Genomic DNA, 16,781 nt, shown 5'->3' with positions numbered 1-16,781 from the left:
CAGCGACGTTGCTTGTGTAAAAAATTAAACTTGATTTCTCTCAGGATTTTCTCTGTCTCTAGTCAAGTTTGTTTTAAACTAATGGAAGTAATTAGCGAGTCACAGAGGGACTTTGTCTAAGAGGTAGCCATTTTTAGATAATGGAGCATAAAAGTCGACACAGTGACATATGACACGGGAGCAGCACATTGGAGCCATGCGCTGCGTCCTAAGCAGATGTTTAAGTACTTTGAATACTGAAATCACTACGTACACATATAGAGAGGGATGATTTTTTTTTCCCTCTCAGACTACTAGTACACTGTGGGGCTTTCTTTTAATCTCAATAAAATCAAAGTAAGCTCTGAATTGTTTTTAATGTGCAGTCATTATCACTCCTTCCTCTCTTCTTCAAATGTCTTTTTGTATGTGATGTGTGGGTACTTCAGGAGGTATAGATGGGATTTGCTTTTTGCATCGCCGTGGTGTAGCAGAGGAGTGCAATAATACACGGTGAAGCACTCCGCAGCATACGAACCCCTGTACCGATCCTGGCTGGAGCGCCGTATATCCGTTCTCACTCACTTGAGATGTTTTTACGGGTACAATATGTTTTCCATCACCACATGTGTGTTCCGCCGCGTGGATTACACGAATGGCAGAAAGTGTTTTGTTTTCTGCGTGATTAGCTGCAGGTTCAATTTCTATCAGATTTGTCAATTTTGTCATGTAATAGTTTGAGTTTTTTCCAGCCTAATGTATGTGACATGTTTCATAATGCCAATAAAAATAGTTTTCAAACTAGACTGTAAAAGAATTTGACCGAAAAAAAGCCAAAAATAAAAATATCAGCAAACGGGGAGCTTTGATCTGACAGTGTAGGCTTTTAAATGAAAAGTTGTGATTTGCAAAGCGAAGTTTTACAGTTCCTCTTCGCAGCAGCTGGAAGGTGTGGAGGGGTCGGCCAGGGTGGGATTGCAGCTCTGGTTGGGGGGGTCGGTTCCAGCAGCGGATGCGACCCACAGAACGGGTTTAGTTTTACTCCTTTGTTTTAAGTTTTTTTGTTTTATATTTCTGATAATGGAATTGTTATGGGCTTTTGAATTTCAGTTAAGAATGTGCAAATAGGCTATCTGGTAAGTAGGTTATTGAAGGGTTAGGGAAATGGAGAACATTTCGTGCAAAAAAATACCCACGGTGTGGGTAATAGACTCCAGTCGAATTTAAAAGATAATGGCGACAAGGGAGAAATCCACTTGTAGAAATGGGGAACAGCTGTGTTTGAGATCTAATGAAACTGTATCAAATACTTTAAAAATGGCTTACAACGTCTTCCCTGGGGAACGGAGATAAAGCACAAGAGCACTCCTGAAAGGTCGAAGAAACAGTTAAATCATTTCCTTGATGGTTATTAGAGATATAGGAGACATCAGTGAAAATTAAATGTCTGAAACTTGTATTTGATTGCTTTTCTTATCACGCCAATCTCACACGTTTCTTCCATCTCTTGCTCTCTGTTCTAGTAAAATTTAATAACTGCGCCGGTAACAAGGGAGTTCGGTACGAAACCAACAGCCTGGACTTCAAGGTGAGAGCGGATGGGACCATGTACGCCGCCCACCAACTCCAAATGCCCTCGAAGCCGCTGGTGCTGAGGGTGGCGGCGTGGGATCCCCAGAGCCTGGGCAGGCGGGAGGCCATCGTCAGGCTTCTGGTGGCAGAGAAGTCGCAACACAGTGGACACAAGGTAAGAAGTTGTCAAAGCTCTTTTTCTTATTTCGTCCTTCCATTGCCTGTGTTCCACAAACCTTTAAAAGTTACGTGCGCCATTGGATTGTTTGTGTTGCCTGGTCGGTGCTTCCTGAAGAAACCTGCAGGTAGAAGATACCACGAGCAGCATCAAATTCCCTGTGAATGACCCTTCAGCCCTCTGAGAGAAATGATGTGAGCTCACCAGTGAGGGAAGTGTTCTTACTTTACTTTCGCACAAAAGTTCATACTTTTGTATTTTCAGGTGACGGCTTGGCTCTGTTATATACTGCAGGTTATAGAGCTGGTGTTTGCATCTCCCTGCTGATACGCTCTCTTGGCTTGAAATCAGAGCTGGAAATGCAGGCTGCCTCCCTCTCTCCAGGGTCAGAGTCAGCCATCTTCTTGGGAAGTGGGAGGTTCCGTTTAGATTTCTGTAGTGACAGCGCTGACCTTTGGTGGCGCACCGGCTGCCGCTGCCGTGCTGCTGAGCCGTCTCCCTGCTTCTCACAGGGACTCCGTTCTCTCCGCAACCCGTCCACGTGCCCCGCAGCGCCGGGGGGGCTCCCAGAGGGGGGATTTGGGAAGGTTCCCTCCGCTGCAGCGAGGATGGGGAGCGCTGCCGCTGCCTGATGAGGGACCTCGGCTCCCGCGTGGCGCAGGCCAGCGGGGCAGCGACGCACAACACGGCACGGCAGAGGCAAACGTCCCCTCCTCTCAGTGCCAGCGCCTGCCCTTCCCCACCGCTGAGGAATGTAACACCAGTGCCGTTCAGTATTTCACACAGAAGGTTACGGATGGAGCTTGATGATCTTCAAGGTCCCTTCCAACTTAACCCATTCTATGAGTCTCTGATTCTTTCATTTTCAGTTCCGTCCATGTAGCTGAAAAGCAGGCAGGGCCTGTCCCTGCCCCGCGGTCCGAGCGCGGTGTTGCTTCAGTTAAAAACGGCGGTGGGACGCACAGTGCCATCGTAACGGGAAACTGCTCCGTGGAAACGCGTTTCTTCTGCTCTGCTCCTTCAGTAGCTGCCCCTGTCCCACCTCTCCCATAGCGCCTTTGGCAGCAGCACTTCTCCACCTTTTCATCTTCTCCTCCTGCCTTTTCAGCGTTAGTCTGGGCTGAAGATCCTGTACTACACTGAGTAAAAGCAGTTACATTGTCTGGTGCCTGCCCAAAAAACCCAATTGTGTGGTGGTTGTGCGGTTACGTTTAAACAGGGTTTGGCAGGAAATTGGCCGAAGAGCCTGATTTATTGCTGGACCTTGAAGACCCGTGGAGCAAGGATGAAGGTGTTTGTCACTGGGGAGCGGTCACGGCCAGTTCAGGGACAGGCAAGGTCACTTGCCCATGGCTGTAGTTTGGACGAATACACCATTGTGTGTCCATAATTATCAAAATAGCCGGACTGGCCCCTCTCCTCTCCTCTCCTCTCCTCTCCTCTCCTCTCCTCTCCTCTCCTCTCCTCTCCTCTCCTCGGCAGGGAGGGCAGGGCGGCAGCGGGGAGGAGGGAGGGTCGTTCTGCGCCGTATTGTCAGAGTGCCGCGGGTGAGTCTGTGCCATTTGGGAGAAGTTTTGCCACGCGTGAGACAAGAAGCAAGAGGCTTGGAGAGACTTAAATCTGGCAGTTGCCCAGAGGGCTGACCCCTGAGGTTTTGCACAGCTTAGAGTCAGATAAATGCACTTCTGCTGCTCTTCAGCACGGCTCTGGCTTGTGCAAGATATAATTAAACCCTGTATGTTATGTCAACTGCATTTGCCATTTTCTAACCAAAGAAATACTGCTTCCTTCTAAAAGTAATTAAATATTGAAGGAACAAGTAAGGTGTCTTATATACTGCTTTAAATTTCTTCTCGGTGTAGCAGAAAGAAAATGGAATGAGCACACATTTCTGTTTTAGTAAAATATTTGGTTGGAAATTCATCTAATGTTAATGTAAGCTGAACTCTGGTTCAAAACAGAGAGAGCTTAGCTTTTTAAAATTCATATCCCTCCTTTCTAAAAGCCTTATTAGTGTGTAGTTTGAGGCTGGAAAAATATGGAAAACAAGACTAATGACAAGGTCATAAGCAGTTTTATTGTGGCTCCCTATTGCAGGCATCCGACTTGTGTTTTATTTAAATGCTTGTGCTTTTTGCAAGCAAAATAATCCTTTGTTTACTAAAGAAATAAATATGATTATGAGATTATTTTTAAAAATAATAGTGTTTATGCTAAAAAAAAACCCAAAACATAACAATATCCAGTTCAGTGTGTTTCAGGCCGTGACCCTAATATACTACATTTCATGGCTTTTACTAGAAACAGATTTCACATTTGGTTTTGTATAGTATAATACGACTCAAGCAGAACTGCGTAATCTTTTTAAAGACATTTCAGGCTGTTGTGTTATATTCAGGATATGGAGACGGCAAATACGGGGGAGAAAGGAGGAGGTGATGTGAAAGAGGGAGAGAGACCGACTCTCTCTTCTGGCGCATACATCCGTTTCCATTTTACTTTGTAAATTTGTGACTGATTTTGTGAAAACGCTGAACAGTTCCCAGACATTAAAAATAATTGGCATGGGTGGGATTTGCCTTACTGCACCTGCTGGTCTCTGTTCGCCGGCACCTACAGCACAAACGAGTCCTCCTGCCTCCCTCGCCCCTACCCCGTGTCTCTGTAGGCTTCTCCGTGAGTGATGGCCCTCAGCTGGGGCAGCCCCACTGCGTGATGGGAACCTCCGAAAGGATGAACCAGAACTCAGTTCACAGTTACCCGGGGATTAAAGCTTCGTGAAAGCACGGTTAGCCCTCCTGGAGTGGCCCTTATTAGACACCTGGTTTATTATGGAAGTTAATACAGAACAGATGTTGTAGGAGAAGTTGTCACTGGGGACACTGGCTGGGGTCACGGGGGCCCAGAAGTGAAGTCCCCACTCTGCTGCAAACTCCGGGTGCGTTCTGGGGAGAGCAAACCCAGTGTCCTGTAGCCTGTCTGCTAAATGGGGGCAGTGGTCTACTTCCCAGAGGGGGCATGGAGGATCAACCACTCAATACACCATCCTTTGGGGTTGTGAGCCTTTATTATTGCAATATATGACTGGAAATCTGCGCAATGGGCCGGGAGGGAGAGCTTTGTTGGTGGCCAGCATGCTTTCAGGGTGGCGCATTGGTTCAGGGTGGCTGCTCTTGGGGTAGTCGTCCCCTTGTGTGCTTCCATGGCAAAATCAGAGGTTTTGGTGGCTGTACCTGTGCCTCAGATCCCACAGCTGCGCCGTTGCTCTCAGTGCAAGATGACATCTCGCCGGGGAGTGACCCGGTACACTGACAGTTTCCCCTCCTTCGTAGTGTCGGCCTTATAAACGTGCTGATTACTTCAGACACCTGAATAACCTGGGCAATCTGCAAATTTGCACTGGCAACCACTGTAAAGAAAGAATTCCAAGTACTACATCAAAGTTTAATGCTAGTAGCATAAAATGACAGCAGTGAAGGTAAATATTTTAAAAATGTATTTTATGATACATGAAGCATACATTTTCTGCTCCTCCCCAGAAACACTTGAACGTAAACTTTTATCTGGTTAATACAAGTGGTGTTAGTAACTCGAGGAACTTTTTTTGTTCAGTCTTGCAGGAAACCTGATAGCAATTCAATTAGAAAATGCAAATGAGGTCAAATATTTCCCACAGGAGTACCGAATTACCCCAGAGGAAACAGAGTGATATTCTAGCATAACAATAAATACTTAAGATAAAGCTTCTTGTACTGTTCTTGTCTGGCTGCCTCTTGTTGCAATTGAAAGTATCAATCGGACCTGTGGGTATAATTTGGAAAGAAGAAGAAAAAGAAAAGAAGAACAAGGAGAGGAGATGAGACAAGAAGAAAAAAGGAGAGGAGAGGAGAGGAGAGGAGAGGAGAGGAGAGGAGAGAAGAGAAGAGAAGAGAAGAGAAGAGAAGAGAAGAGAAGAGAAGAGAAGAGAAGAGAAGAGAAGAGGAGAGAAGAGAAGAGAAGAGAAGAGAAGAGAAGAGAAGAGAAGAGAAGAGAAGAGAAGAGAAGAGAAGAGAAGAGAAGAGAAGAGAAGAGAAGAGAAGAGAAGAGTTTTTTATGAAATAATATTAAGTCCTTGTAGGTTACATCAGCATTTATGAAAGATAAACTTGAATGGGATAATGCTCCAGAAGAAAACGAAGGGAAGCCATGCTTTACTTAAATCGAATTAACAGTACAATGTCTTATTTGCCAGGAGCACATGCTGTAACTCCTAACAACTGGCTATTGATTTAGCCAACAGTCTAAAAACTAAGATTATGTTTGTGAGCAGTGACATTGCTGAAGACTTCAGTCCTCACAGTGTCCTCTGTTTCTTAGCTGCAGAAACACAGGTCTCCCTAAGAACATGGGTGGACACGTACGGTTTGTGCATCACTCCGCACACCACCCGCCGTGTCCGCACGGTCCGAGCTGCTGCTCGTCTCTCCCTGCTAACCAGCCCAGCCCGCTGTTGGCTCTTCCCCTCTGAAGTTCTGCTCCACACTTTGATACTGAGCTTTTCTGTATTTTTCAGTGCTTTTATGTGTCTAAGCATGTTAAGGCATGTCTGGCAAATTTTCTTTTTTATTAGTTTATGTATTTTTCTGTATTCTGTTTATGTATTTTTATGTACTCTGTGTTCTGTTTATGTATTTTTCTGTATTCTGTATTCTGTTTATGTATTTTAGCTCACCTCATGAATTAAAATCAAGATCTTAGAAATATAGCATAGAGAGGAATTTCCAGCAAAAGAGCTTGGAGACACAGGGTATATTCAGTGCGTGTAGATGCTAGTCACCTGCTACTGGAGTCTTATTTTAGAAAAAAAAAATACTGTTTTCTTTGAATCCTGTTTTATGTCAACCTGTTTCTCATTGTCTCAGCTTCTCAAACTCTAAGCATTGAAGTATGTAAGTTTTTGCGATGCTAAATCAACAGGAATTGTGCAATTAAAATCTTGCAAATATACGGGTATGCAGCCAGTGTTTAAAACATGGAGAACAAATGTCAGAAATCAATCCCTGCTTAAGCCCACCTTGTGTTTTATTATAGCTCATCTTATTTTGGGCTTCTTTCATAACCCAGGTATGAGTCCACAGCCATACAATATGAATGTGAAAAGCTGATTCTTACAGCCAGACCTTATTTTATTTAAAGCCTTTAAATAACCATCTCTGGCATTTTACCTGGCTGAGATCTTAAATTCCAGTACAGCCTTTTATTGCCGATCGCAAATACAAAGGTCTCTGGGCAAGGAACGGCTCGTTCCGCACTGATCGTGCTGCTGCCGGCGTGGTTGTGCTCTCCAGGCTGCTCTGCGCCGGGCGCGGGACCACTGATGGTGCCGCCTTCCCTCGGTGGAAGAACATGACAGCTCGAGTGGGAGTTGTGCTTCCAGTGCCCCCGGTCCGCTTCATGGTCTCAAGTGGGTGCACCTGGAAGAAACGGGAAAAAGAGTGGCCGCGTTTGCTCCCCTTCCTTCCTTCCCTTGCACTGGGCTGAGGTATTGCGTATATGGCATCGGGGTGACGGCGTTTGCCCCCTCCAGCTGTGTTACCCCTAGAGAGAGACTGCAGAAACAGCACTGTATTTGTCATCCTGCCTTTTTTTGGCCGTGTTTATGTACATTTTAAGAACTGGGTTGTTATGCTGGGGCTGTACTGTCTGACTGTCTCTGTGGGGGATCCAAGGCAGTAAATGAGTCCCGTAAAACTGTATCCTCGTCAGTGAAACGAGGCCGTGACTGATCCCGGTCAGCGCAGGTAGATACAGAGATTTCCCCGTTCTTTAGGTAACTTGCGAGACATTGTTTGGGGTTTTAACAAATCGGATCAGTGGAAAAGATCAGGAAGCAGATGACTAATAAATTAATATCATATGATTGTTACCAGTGAGACGGCTCATGTTAATTATGGAAGTCAGGTGACCTTGTCTGACCTCATGCTTAAGTGAATTTGAACACTGAGTATTTAATCTTCGCATGAGATGAAAGTGCTGTTTGTGAAAACGTGAGCTTACTTGGCCTGATTTCCAGGTGTGTTGAATCACGTTGCCTTGCACTGAAACCAAGATAAGACGTGACATACAGGTGCTCATTGCTTTGGAAAATCAGCCCACTGCGGGAAGTTTCTGAGCGCTGCACTTGCTGCATTTCGTTCTTGAGCAGTCAGCATCTTACCGAGGGTCAGGCTCAGAGCTCTACTAGAAAGATCATCCATCACTGAAATTCACTGCAGATCTGTCTTCCTTCAAACAAAAAGAAGTCCTAAGGATTGAACTGCCTACACGGAAATAAGTTTTTTTCTGATAAAACAAAAGGCCGGGACTGGTGCGTAGCGGCTGCCTGTGCTGCGTGCCGTGCCCTCGCCAGATCAAAGCCTTTGACCTCCGGTTTCATGTTCTTTGTTGTTAGTGCTGAAGTCTGACTACCGCTTCCAAAAAATATTTTGGACTGAATCTCCTAAAAAACCTTCATTGCTGCGGTAATCCATCGAGAGTTGCTTGTAAACGTGAGTTTGGGTAAAGACCAAAAGTGCTTCCCACAGGCACATCCATTAAAATAAACGTTTTGGGGGCTGTGAGCGCCCCCCTATCTTTTCTTCGCCCCGCGAGCGGAGGCAGGTTGGTGTTAGGAGCTCGGGGTGAAGAAGGGCTCCGGTTCCTCCCCGCTCGGGAGCCGGGTCCTGCCTGGCGGGCGCGGGCAGTGCGCCGCAGCTCGCCCCTTCGCGGGCAGCGCGGCGGGGGCGCCCGGTGGGCTCACGGTCCCACCACCACAGACGGGGAGATCAAGCATTGTCTCTGTCCAGCACGGCATTTAAACACGCACTTATATTTCGTCATGCAAATGGAGATAAGCTGAATGTGTTCACATGTTGAAATTTAAGCATTGGCTTAGGTGCACTCCAGAATTGAGGAATAAAAGAAGAACAGCCTTTTCGCAAGAGCCTCTTGAAATAACCACAGGATGACTTGAAAGGGCAAACTCGCACGCTGGCGCTGGGGTGAAGTACCAGAATGAATTACTCTGCTTTGTGCTAAAGTGGCAGTGGTGCTTGTGATCTCTTAAATCTCTTGTGATCTTTTTGCTTGCAAACATTATGGAGAGAAGGAGCATTGTTACATTTAATTCATTATGATTATTTTAATTCACGTATCTTTTGAACCACGTAGCTTTAGAAAAATAAAATGAGATTAAAATTTTTCACAGGCTTGTTAAGGAGTAGATTTGCGCTCCTGCTTCTTTCTGTGATGAAGAGCGACTGTAGTCGGCTGAGTTCTAGAAGCAAAAGAAATGTGTTTTGGAACAATTTTTCAAATTATTTGTTCGAAGTTTTATCTGGGTAGAAGAACTCAGCTTGCTTGCCCAGATATTTCATACATTTTTCTCAACAATATACATGCAGAATGAGAGAGCCAGCATCACGCTGCAGTAACAGTTATTACTTCATAGTATGCGACGAGATCTACCACCTTTATTCCTGTCCTATAGGTATCTGAACAGGTAACAAGTATGTAGTATTCTGTAATTTAATAGCCACGCTCTTGAGAAGTACTTGTAGTTCTGAAGCCATTGTGTATGGCTTCTTCCAATTATGAGAATGACATTAACTTGAAGATAGAAGTGTCTTTTGTAAACACTAGAAGGTAGAGTACAACAGTAATTTAGATGTTTCTTAAACAATCCTACCTAAGAAGCACTGTGAGATTAGATCTTACAAAGGGAATGTGAAAAGGTCAAGTTGATGTGGGGAGCTTTACAAGGAGACAGCCTCATCAGAACTTTTCGTGTTGGGATAAGATGTTCAAGCCTTAAAATGAGAAAGAAAAGTATATTGAGAGCTGTGCTTTGTGGGTGATGTCATCTTCTTCTGTTCATTGAAGGCTCTTGTAATATTCAGAGCCTGACAATGACAAGAAGGGTATCTCAGGTGCTTGAAACCTGTGGGAATCATAAAAGATTCCACCAAAGGCAGATGGATTTCTTATGTACCTGCTTTAGTATGTGATTCTTCCAGAGAATGGAAGAGGAAGAGCACCATTTGAAATCTTGAAAGCAGCGTGTAGACCAGGAGATGCCTCTAATCATCAGTGCGGTGTGGTACCACAGAAGAGGTTTCAGCACAGCTCTGCCTCTCCACCCCAGCCGAAACTTCCCTCACCTCAGGGATACCTTTCGCGTTTCATGTCTGCTCAGTAATGAACATGAGCGCGCGTTGCCTGCGGGCGTCCTCACTCTGCCAGTGCAAAAGCAAAGTATATTGCAGTGCTCTGGTGACTTACCAGATTTCAACTTGAAACAGTGATAATTTACCAAACGTGTAGGCAAACAGAAGTGTGGGTGAGTTTAGGTGATTTCTGAATTTCAACCAAATTATTCTGGGAAATGAACATCTTCTGTCCCAGCGGAGGCCACCTGGTCAGCGGCCACCTGCAAAGCCCCGTTCTGGCTCAAGGCGCGAGCTTGCACGGGAGCTGCGGTCGGTGTCTACGAGGGCCTTATCTGGGCCACTGACCTTGTTGGGTTTGCTGAGCAAAGAGAATAACCTGTATTTGTTGGTTTAAGTAAGAGTCTTCTATGGCAACCTTGTGGGTTTGCCGAGAGCTAGTGGGTGTCTCTTCTCGCTGGAGTCCAGACTTAACTTAGCATTTAATTACAGTTACAGGCCCACTAAGGGCCCCCCTGCGTCTTTTCTAAAGAAGGCATCTTCTCCTGCCTGACCCGCAAACCAAAATGTTGTGTTCTCCCTGTTTAAAAATCTCCTGCTTTTTCCTGTTACTCTTCTTCAGCTTTTTTATTGCTTTGCAGCCCTGCAACGCTACGGAACACGTTGATTCCTCAGGCACACTGGTGGCATTTTATTTGTTATATCGGATAAAATTTTCCAAAGTCTGCAAAGCCAACCAGATACCTAACAGCCTTCAGTTTGCATGCACGCCTCATTTTTCAGCTAGAGGAACAGTGCTCATCCAGGCGGTCACTCAGCTTTGACACAGACTCCTTGGGAGAGAGGGGCGTTTGGCACGGCCGGCGCGTGTACGCACATTTCACATGGCTCATTCTCCTCCTCTGGGGGCAGTAACTCTCTTAGATTTTAGTCAAACTTTTACTTCCCTGTCAGCTGATGCGTTCTGGAAGCTCGTGCACTTGCCAAATTTGACAATTTTTCTTACTAATTGACTCTAATGTGAACTGCTCTATGCAGCCCCACTGCTAGCTGATAAAAAAAAAAAAAAAAAAGTAATGAATTTTTGCTTAACTAGCTGATTTAATTAAAATGTTTTATACTGTAATTGTATGGTTTCTATAAATGGAGAGGTAATTTTGTTTAATGAGTTCCTAACCAAACATAACATTCCTGACTGTATGTAGCCAGATTTGATAAAGGTCACAAACGCTGAGATTCCACTGTTTGCTTTTGTAAGGCGTGATGATCAAACAGCTTGATTTGGCACTTGAAATGCCCTGTCAGGATTGGTTCCCTCTACTCCTGTTTATACCAGAAATTATTAGTATGGTTTTAGGAGCAGAGGGGGTTCTTCTCTGTATCTGAACACTGTTCATTATCTTTAAAGTGGGAGTCTACTGCCAAAATCACGTCTCATTGTCAATTAGTGGCTTCTCTGCAAACACATTAATTTCATGCCCCTGCTGAAGAACTGTGCGCCGTGGAGCATCTTGCTGCTAAAACACCAGTTTTCAGAGCACTTTGACACAAATCATTCATGAATAGCAGTTTATGCCATGATGGTAATGGGATGTGACACGAAGCTATCTTTGATTAAATTTACCACAGCTTACGACTATTAGTAAATAGAGCTAATATAGATGGTCATAGCAGATTTCTGGAGGGTGGATAAGGAGAAAAACCGATTATGGATTCCTTACCTGTGAGGTTCCTAAAGAATAATTTCATGTGGATTGACTGTAATATAAGAAAGTCTAAAATCAAAGGTCTGAACTTAAAACTATTTTTTTTCCTGTCTCCAACTTTGGCAAATTCAGCAATGACCTAAATAGAAAAGAATCAATTACCCTAAAATAAATAAATTTGCTTTTTGTTCTGCAGCCCTTTCATTATACTGTATGAGAACACAAAATGAAATATCTCTCTCTGCTAAAAGATCAAAAACTGGGGAAATGGTGCATTTTGGGAAAAAAGGGCTCATTCGTCCTCCGCTGCCATCCCGGATGTCAGCAAAATGTTGTCTCCTTAGAACAGAATTCATGCAAATGTTTATTTTGCGGCGCCTCATGTTCCCTTTGTTAGAGAACTAAGCTATGTTTTCATTGTCTTATTTTCTGTTTGGTAAATATCATTTTCTCCTGTCCTTTCCGCAGCTACCATGGAAACAAGAAAAAATGCTTCAGATTAAATATTTTTAGATAGAATTTTTTCCTTGGTAGAAAATAGTACCAGTTTTCAACATGTGTATTGATATAGGAGATGAAGGGAAGTATGTTTGAGCAATGGACTAAAGGTGGCTTTGTATCCCCTTGTATTGATAAAAATATATTAAAAACATGTTGCCTCGGTTAAACCCTGGGATCAACACTGGAAACAAAGCAAGCCAAGTATTATTTCTTTTCTCAAAAATGTCTAGCGTGAAGCGTTAAAGATCCTGTAAAAATAATAAGGCTGGCGTATAAATAAAGCACAGGTTAAATCGTAAATAATTCTGATACTTGGGAAGTAAAAGCCTTATTACCTCTCCTCCGATCGCAGGTACTTTTTATTCCAAGAGCAAGGATAATATATTTTAGTGCCGAATCTGGAGCATTTCGTTTTGCGGGTTGAGCCCTATAAAATTAATAATCTCCAACAAACGTACCCTAAGACGCACTGTTATTTATATGCAGAGAATGGTGGCTTATTTACCCAAACGTTAGAGTGATCCAAAATGTTCAGCTAAGCAGGAACACAAAATATGATATTATATTATGTAAATGGGTTTGTGATACGCTCTGCTGGATAATAACTTCCAGATGTCTCTGTAGCCAGAGGCTGACGGATATCAAAGGCAGGTTGGCTGGGAGGGGAGACGTGCCAGCTGGCGAGACCGGCGCCTGCTAAGTGTAGCGGAAGGTGAAAGCTGGTATTTCTTCACACTCACTGGTTTTATTGGTGGACTAGTGAAAAGTCAGTGGCTCGCAGCCTTCTCTTCGCCAGCAGAGATGGGGTTTGGGGGGCTATAGCCATCTCGTGTGTCCTGGTCTTTCAGTGAATTACTTTTCGACCTCTTCCGTGGGTCAGGGTTGAGTTCAGTGCGAGTCCCCCAGCAGAGGAAAGGCTGACGAGCTACGGACCAACGGTGGCCAGAGCTCATCAACAGCCGCTGGCTAGGTGGCGGTTCAGCCTTGTCTTTGATTACCAGCGCTAAAGGTGGCCCGGCAATCTCCCTGAGCTCTCAACGCCCTGGTGTGAGTGGAGTTTGTCAGAGCACCACGCAGCCTCGCCGGTTTGGAGTAAGTTTCTGTTGCCTAAATCTGTTTGGTTTCAAAGTCTGCCAGTCCCTCATGGTTTAGCTACGTGTCCTCTTCCTAACGCAGCAGGTTGGGTTCACCATCATTAAATGCATCGCTAGACTGAAAAGGGGTTGGAAATTACTCCTGTAAGGTGCCGCTGAAGTCACTGATGTGGACTTCAAGAAAGCCCTACGCCTTCTGTGGAGAACCTTTGAGAAGAAAGATCTTTGCACAGTACTTACAGCTGAGACTGCGCCTCCTTCAGCCTCGCGTTGCTTTCTGAGAGCTTGACCTGTCATCTCAGTGAAAGCTTTCCAGTTGACTTCAGTATGTTTTTTATTGGCTTTGACCGATAGCCCCCCAAAAAATCCCGAAGAGTGGCAAGGGGAACTGTAGGGTAGATTTCAGGCACGTTTCAGAGAAAAAAGCATCTTACTCACAGAAGATGCGTTGGCTGCATTATGGTCTGCCCCCGTTGGCGCTGTGCACACCGACGGTGCAGTTACGGCCACAGACCCATTGGAAGAGACACGGGGCAACTCGGACCAAACACAGCACGGTCTCTTCTCCTGTTGTTTTTCTTCATCCCACACTTTGTAATCACGTTTTCTCCTTGAACTTGAAGGTTTTCATCTGTTTTGATTCAGCTGTATTTCTCTAGTTCATCAATGTCCTAAAGTAATAGACAGGCATAATTCCTAAATTACCTGACTGTTTTATATCTCGTTTAATTGTCTCTCTGTTGCCAAAGACCATGCTCACATGTTCCATGCTTGGTGTTTGATCCTCTCGTAACAAATTAGAAATGTCTCCGTTTCAGAATGGAGAGTGGATTTCATTTTCCACTGGGCACGTGTTTCACGCTCCGGCTTCCCGGGTTTGCCGCGAACACCCGTCAGCCTTTTGCCACGTGTAAGAGGGTGATGGCACGTCACAAAAGCAGCAGGAGGGAAACCACGCTAAAGCAGAAGCATCAGAGGGGCTCGATTGGGCTGTGGGCAGGCCTGCGGACAGGTTGTGTCCTGGTGGCACTACAAAAGGCGGAAGAATATTTTCTCTTTAGAAAATCTCTGCCTGAGCTTCTGGAAAGCATACGGCCAGGAAGGCGGGGGGGGAAGGAGGGGCTGTTTTCTCAGTGAAAACTGTTATTCAGCAGAAACAGAATTAGAAGCTGTACTTTAGAATTCATTTAATTTGGTATCACATTCTGCTTTTCAGTTGAACTTTAGATCCTTGCAAACTTGGAAGTACAGGAGAGTTTTCCGGGGCTCGCGGTTAGTTGTTGCTGTTATTCCAGAGATGTTCTTGGATGTTTCAGTCAGAGATGTGAATAGTTCTGGCATTTGTGCTCACCAGACTTTGTTACTGCATTTGTCTCACAGCTTTTAAACAGCAGAAAACATGTACAACGTATTTAAACAACACCAGAGAAATTAAGGTCATGAGAATGCATCGTCAACTTGTTTAAAAAAAAAAAATTGTTGTTGCAAGACGCTTTTGAAATTCTACATACCAAATTCAGAGGCATGTTGATGATTTATTCTAATGTAGGAAAACATCATCAAGAGTGACAAGCAAGCTAGTCACTGTCTAGTCACCTGCCAGCAAATATTTCATAAAGACTAAAAAGGCTGGTACTGCCTTGCTGAGCTGACACTAATTATTTCAGTATACATGGAGCTTTGGGATTCGTGTTAATTCTCAAGTCTGTCTTTAGTTCAGACTCATTCCACTGTGTAAACTCAGCAGAGCACAAATTATTTGACCATCCTTTCATAATCTGTCCCCACGCTCACTTGCCAATTATATAAACTGATCCAAATACCTGCTCTCAAAGGACCCCCATTTGGGAATCACAAGCCAATTAAAAAAAAAAAGGGGTATAGTCACTTTTCTGTAGCTCGGGTCTAGTAGTCCTATTTCATGTTGGCGTTCATTTCTGGGTATCTTCTTTAGATAGCACCATTTTCATCAGTGTTCAGAAGAGATACCTTTCTGGTGATAAAACCCTTTTGAGATGAAAACTCTATCAGAGATAGCATATTGCATCCCGTAGGAAAGGTGAGTTCAACAGTACCTACCAATACCCCAAAAGTCCCGAGAAAAGTCTCCTGCTGCCACATCGTGATGCTGTTTCTTTGTTCGTTACACACATAAGTGAGTATTTTTAGAATGACATCTAAATATTGAACAGTGGTGTAGTGATCTTGCAGCAGCTTAGTGGTGATGTTTGTTGAGGTGTATAAAACAGCACCGGGGCAAACACAAAGCGGCAGTCACCGCGGTGGCATGAGTTAGCGTGAGAGAGGACCTGAGAAACGCGGCTCTGTGTGTGACTGGAAGAGACCACATTTGTCTGTTCCTCCAAAATTCAGCTCTGGAACTGGCTCATTTTTGAGGTTTGCAGTAGAAAGAGCTGCATTTTTGCACAAAGGCTTCCAACCGTTGCAGCCGGTGGATGTCTGCCCTCCCCAGGTGGCACAGATGGGAGCCGTGACCAAGCTGGAGGAGCAGCCTCCTGCCTGCCGTGCCCAGCTCTCGGCGTCCAGGAGGTCCACACAGCTTTGGAGCCACCACTCCACACCACATGGACGGTTTAGTTTTCATATACTGTGCTGTTCGGAGGTGACTGCCGGCTTCGTTGCACTTTCAGATCAAGAACTGAAATGTGCTAATAGATGGATTTACATCAAACTATAAACCCCGAAGCAGTGATTCCCACTGAAATCAGTGCCTACAGAGAACTGCTTGCAAATGGTTGTAGGATGTTTGAGTTTGTACGTTTGGAGTAAGACTAAAAGTAGCTTAAAATTGCGGAAACCTCAAAAAATACTTTGCTGTTTTTTTCCCACGTTGTTCTTGGTTTGGGGGACATAGCTGAAAATTGTAAAAATCAGAGAATAGTGTTCCCACTGGATCTGACCTCAAATGAAGAGAACGTGGCTTACAGTCTCTCTGATTTATGAAAGTTTAAACATCATCTGGTGGAAGTGCAGGTCACCATATGGTAAAAAAAAGCTTGTCTTTGTTAGTTATCTTTTTCTGCAGACATTACAGACGTCATGCCTGGGATCCTAGGAGGCCACAGAGTATTTAAGTATTGGGACTGGGTAACCTCTGAAGAGCCTCTCCAAATCTACATTTTGTTGATTCACCTTTCTGTAAGGAAAAGTTTTCTAATGATGAACAAGACTCTTTAAGTCCAAACCATGATTCCACCATTTCCATTTTAATGCCCCAGCATTTTAATGTGACCAAAGCCAAAGTTTGTCCCGTGCAGAATCCATAGGTTGTTTTTTTTAAAAAAATCACAGGGAAGGATTTAAAAGCAGCCCAAATAACGGAAGTGCTTTACTGGCTGAGATGTGTTACACTTCCCAGGCTGTGTGGGAAGATGTGTATTTGGGATTTGTTGTCAAAACCCAGCTTTTATAGAAAGGTCATTCCTCATGAAGCAGTAAGAAGTTGAATTCACCTTTGCAGCGGTGGAGCTGACGCTCCCTCTGGTCGTAGTTGGTTTGGTTTGGCGGGATGCGTCTGCAGAGCCACAGACCGCGGGTTACTGTAACC

The 16,781-nt window shown here is 44.5% G+C and overlaps 1 protein-coding gene across 1 annotated transcript in view; it reads left to right on the top strand.

Annotated features, from left to right (window-relative positions):
* CDH4 (cadherin 4, type 1, R-cadherin (retinal)) overlaps positions 1-16,781 on the top strand; it is a gene marked incomplete at its 3' end in the record, with an annotated part of 450,714 nt that overhangs the window by 269,856 nt on the left and 164,077 nt on the right. Inside the window, exon 3 of the mRNA XM_009893590.1 lies at positions 1,503-1,726. Within this exon, the coding sequence (XP_009891892.1) occupies positions 1,503-1,726 (224 nt within the window). The remainder of the gene's footprint in view (positions 1-1,502; positions 1,727-16,781) is intronic.

The sequence above is a fragment of the Charadrius vociferus genome, unplaced genomic scaffold (assembly GCF_000708025.1).
Source record: "Charadrius vociferus isolate BGI_N301 unplaced genomic scaffold, ASM70802v2 scaffold259, whole genome shotgun sequence".
NCBI lineage: Eukaryota > Metazoa > Chordata > Aves > Charadriiformes > Charadriidae > Charadrius > Charadrius vociferus.
This window is presented reverse-complemented; position numbering and strand designations above follow the sequence as displayed.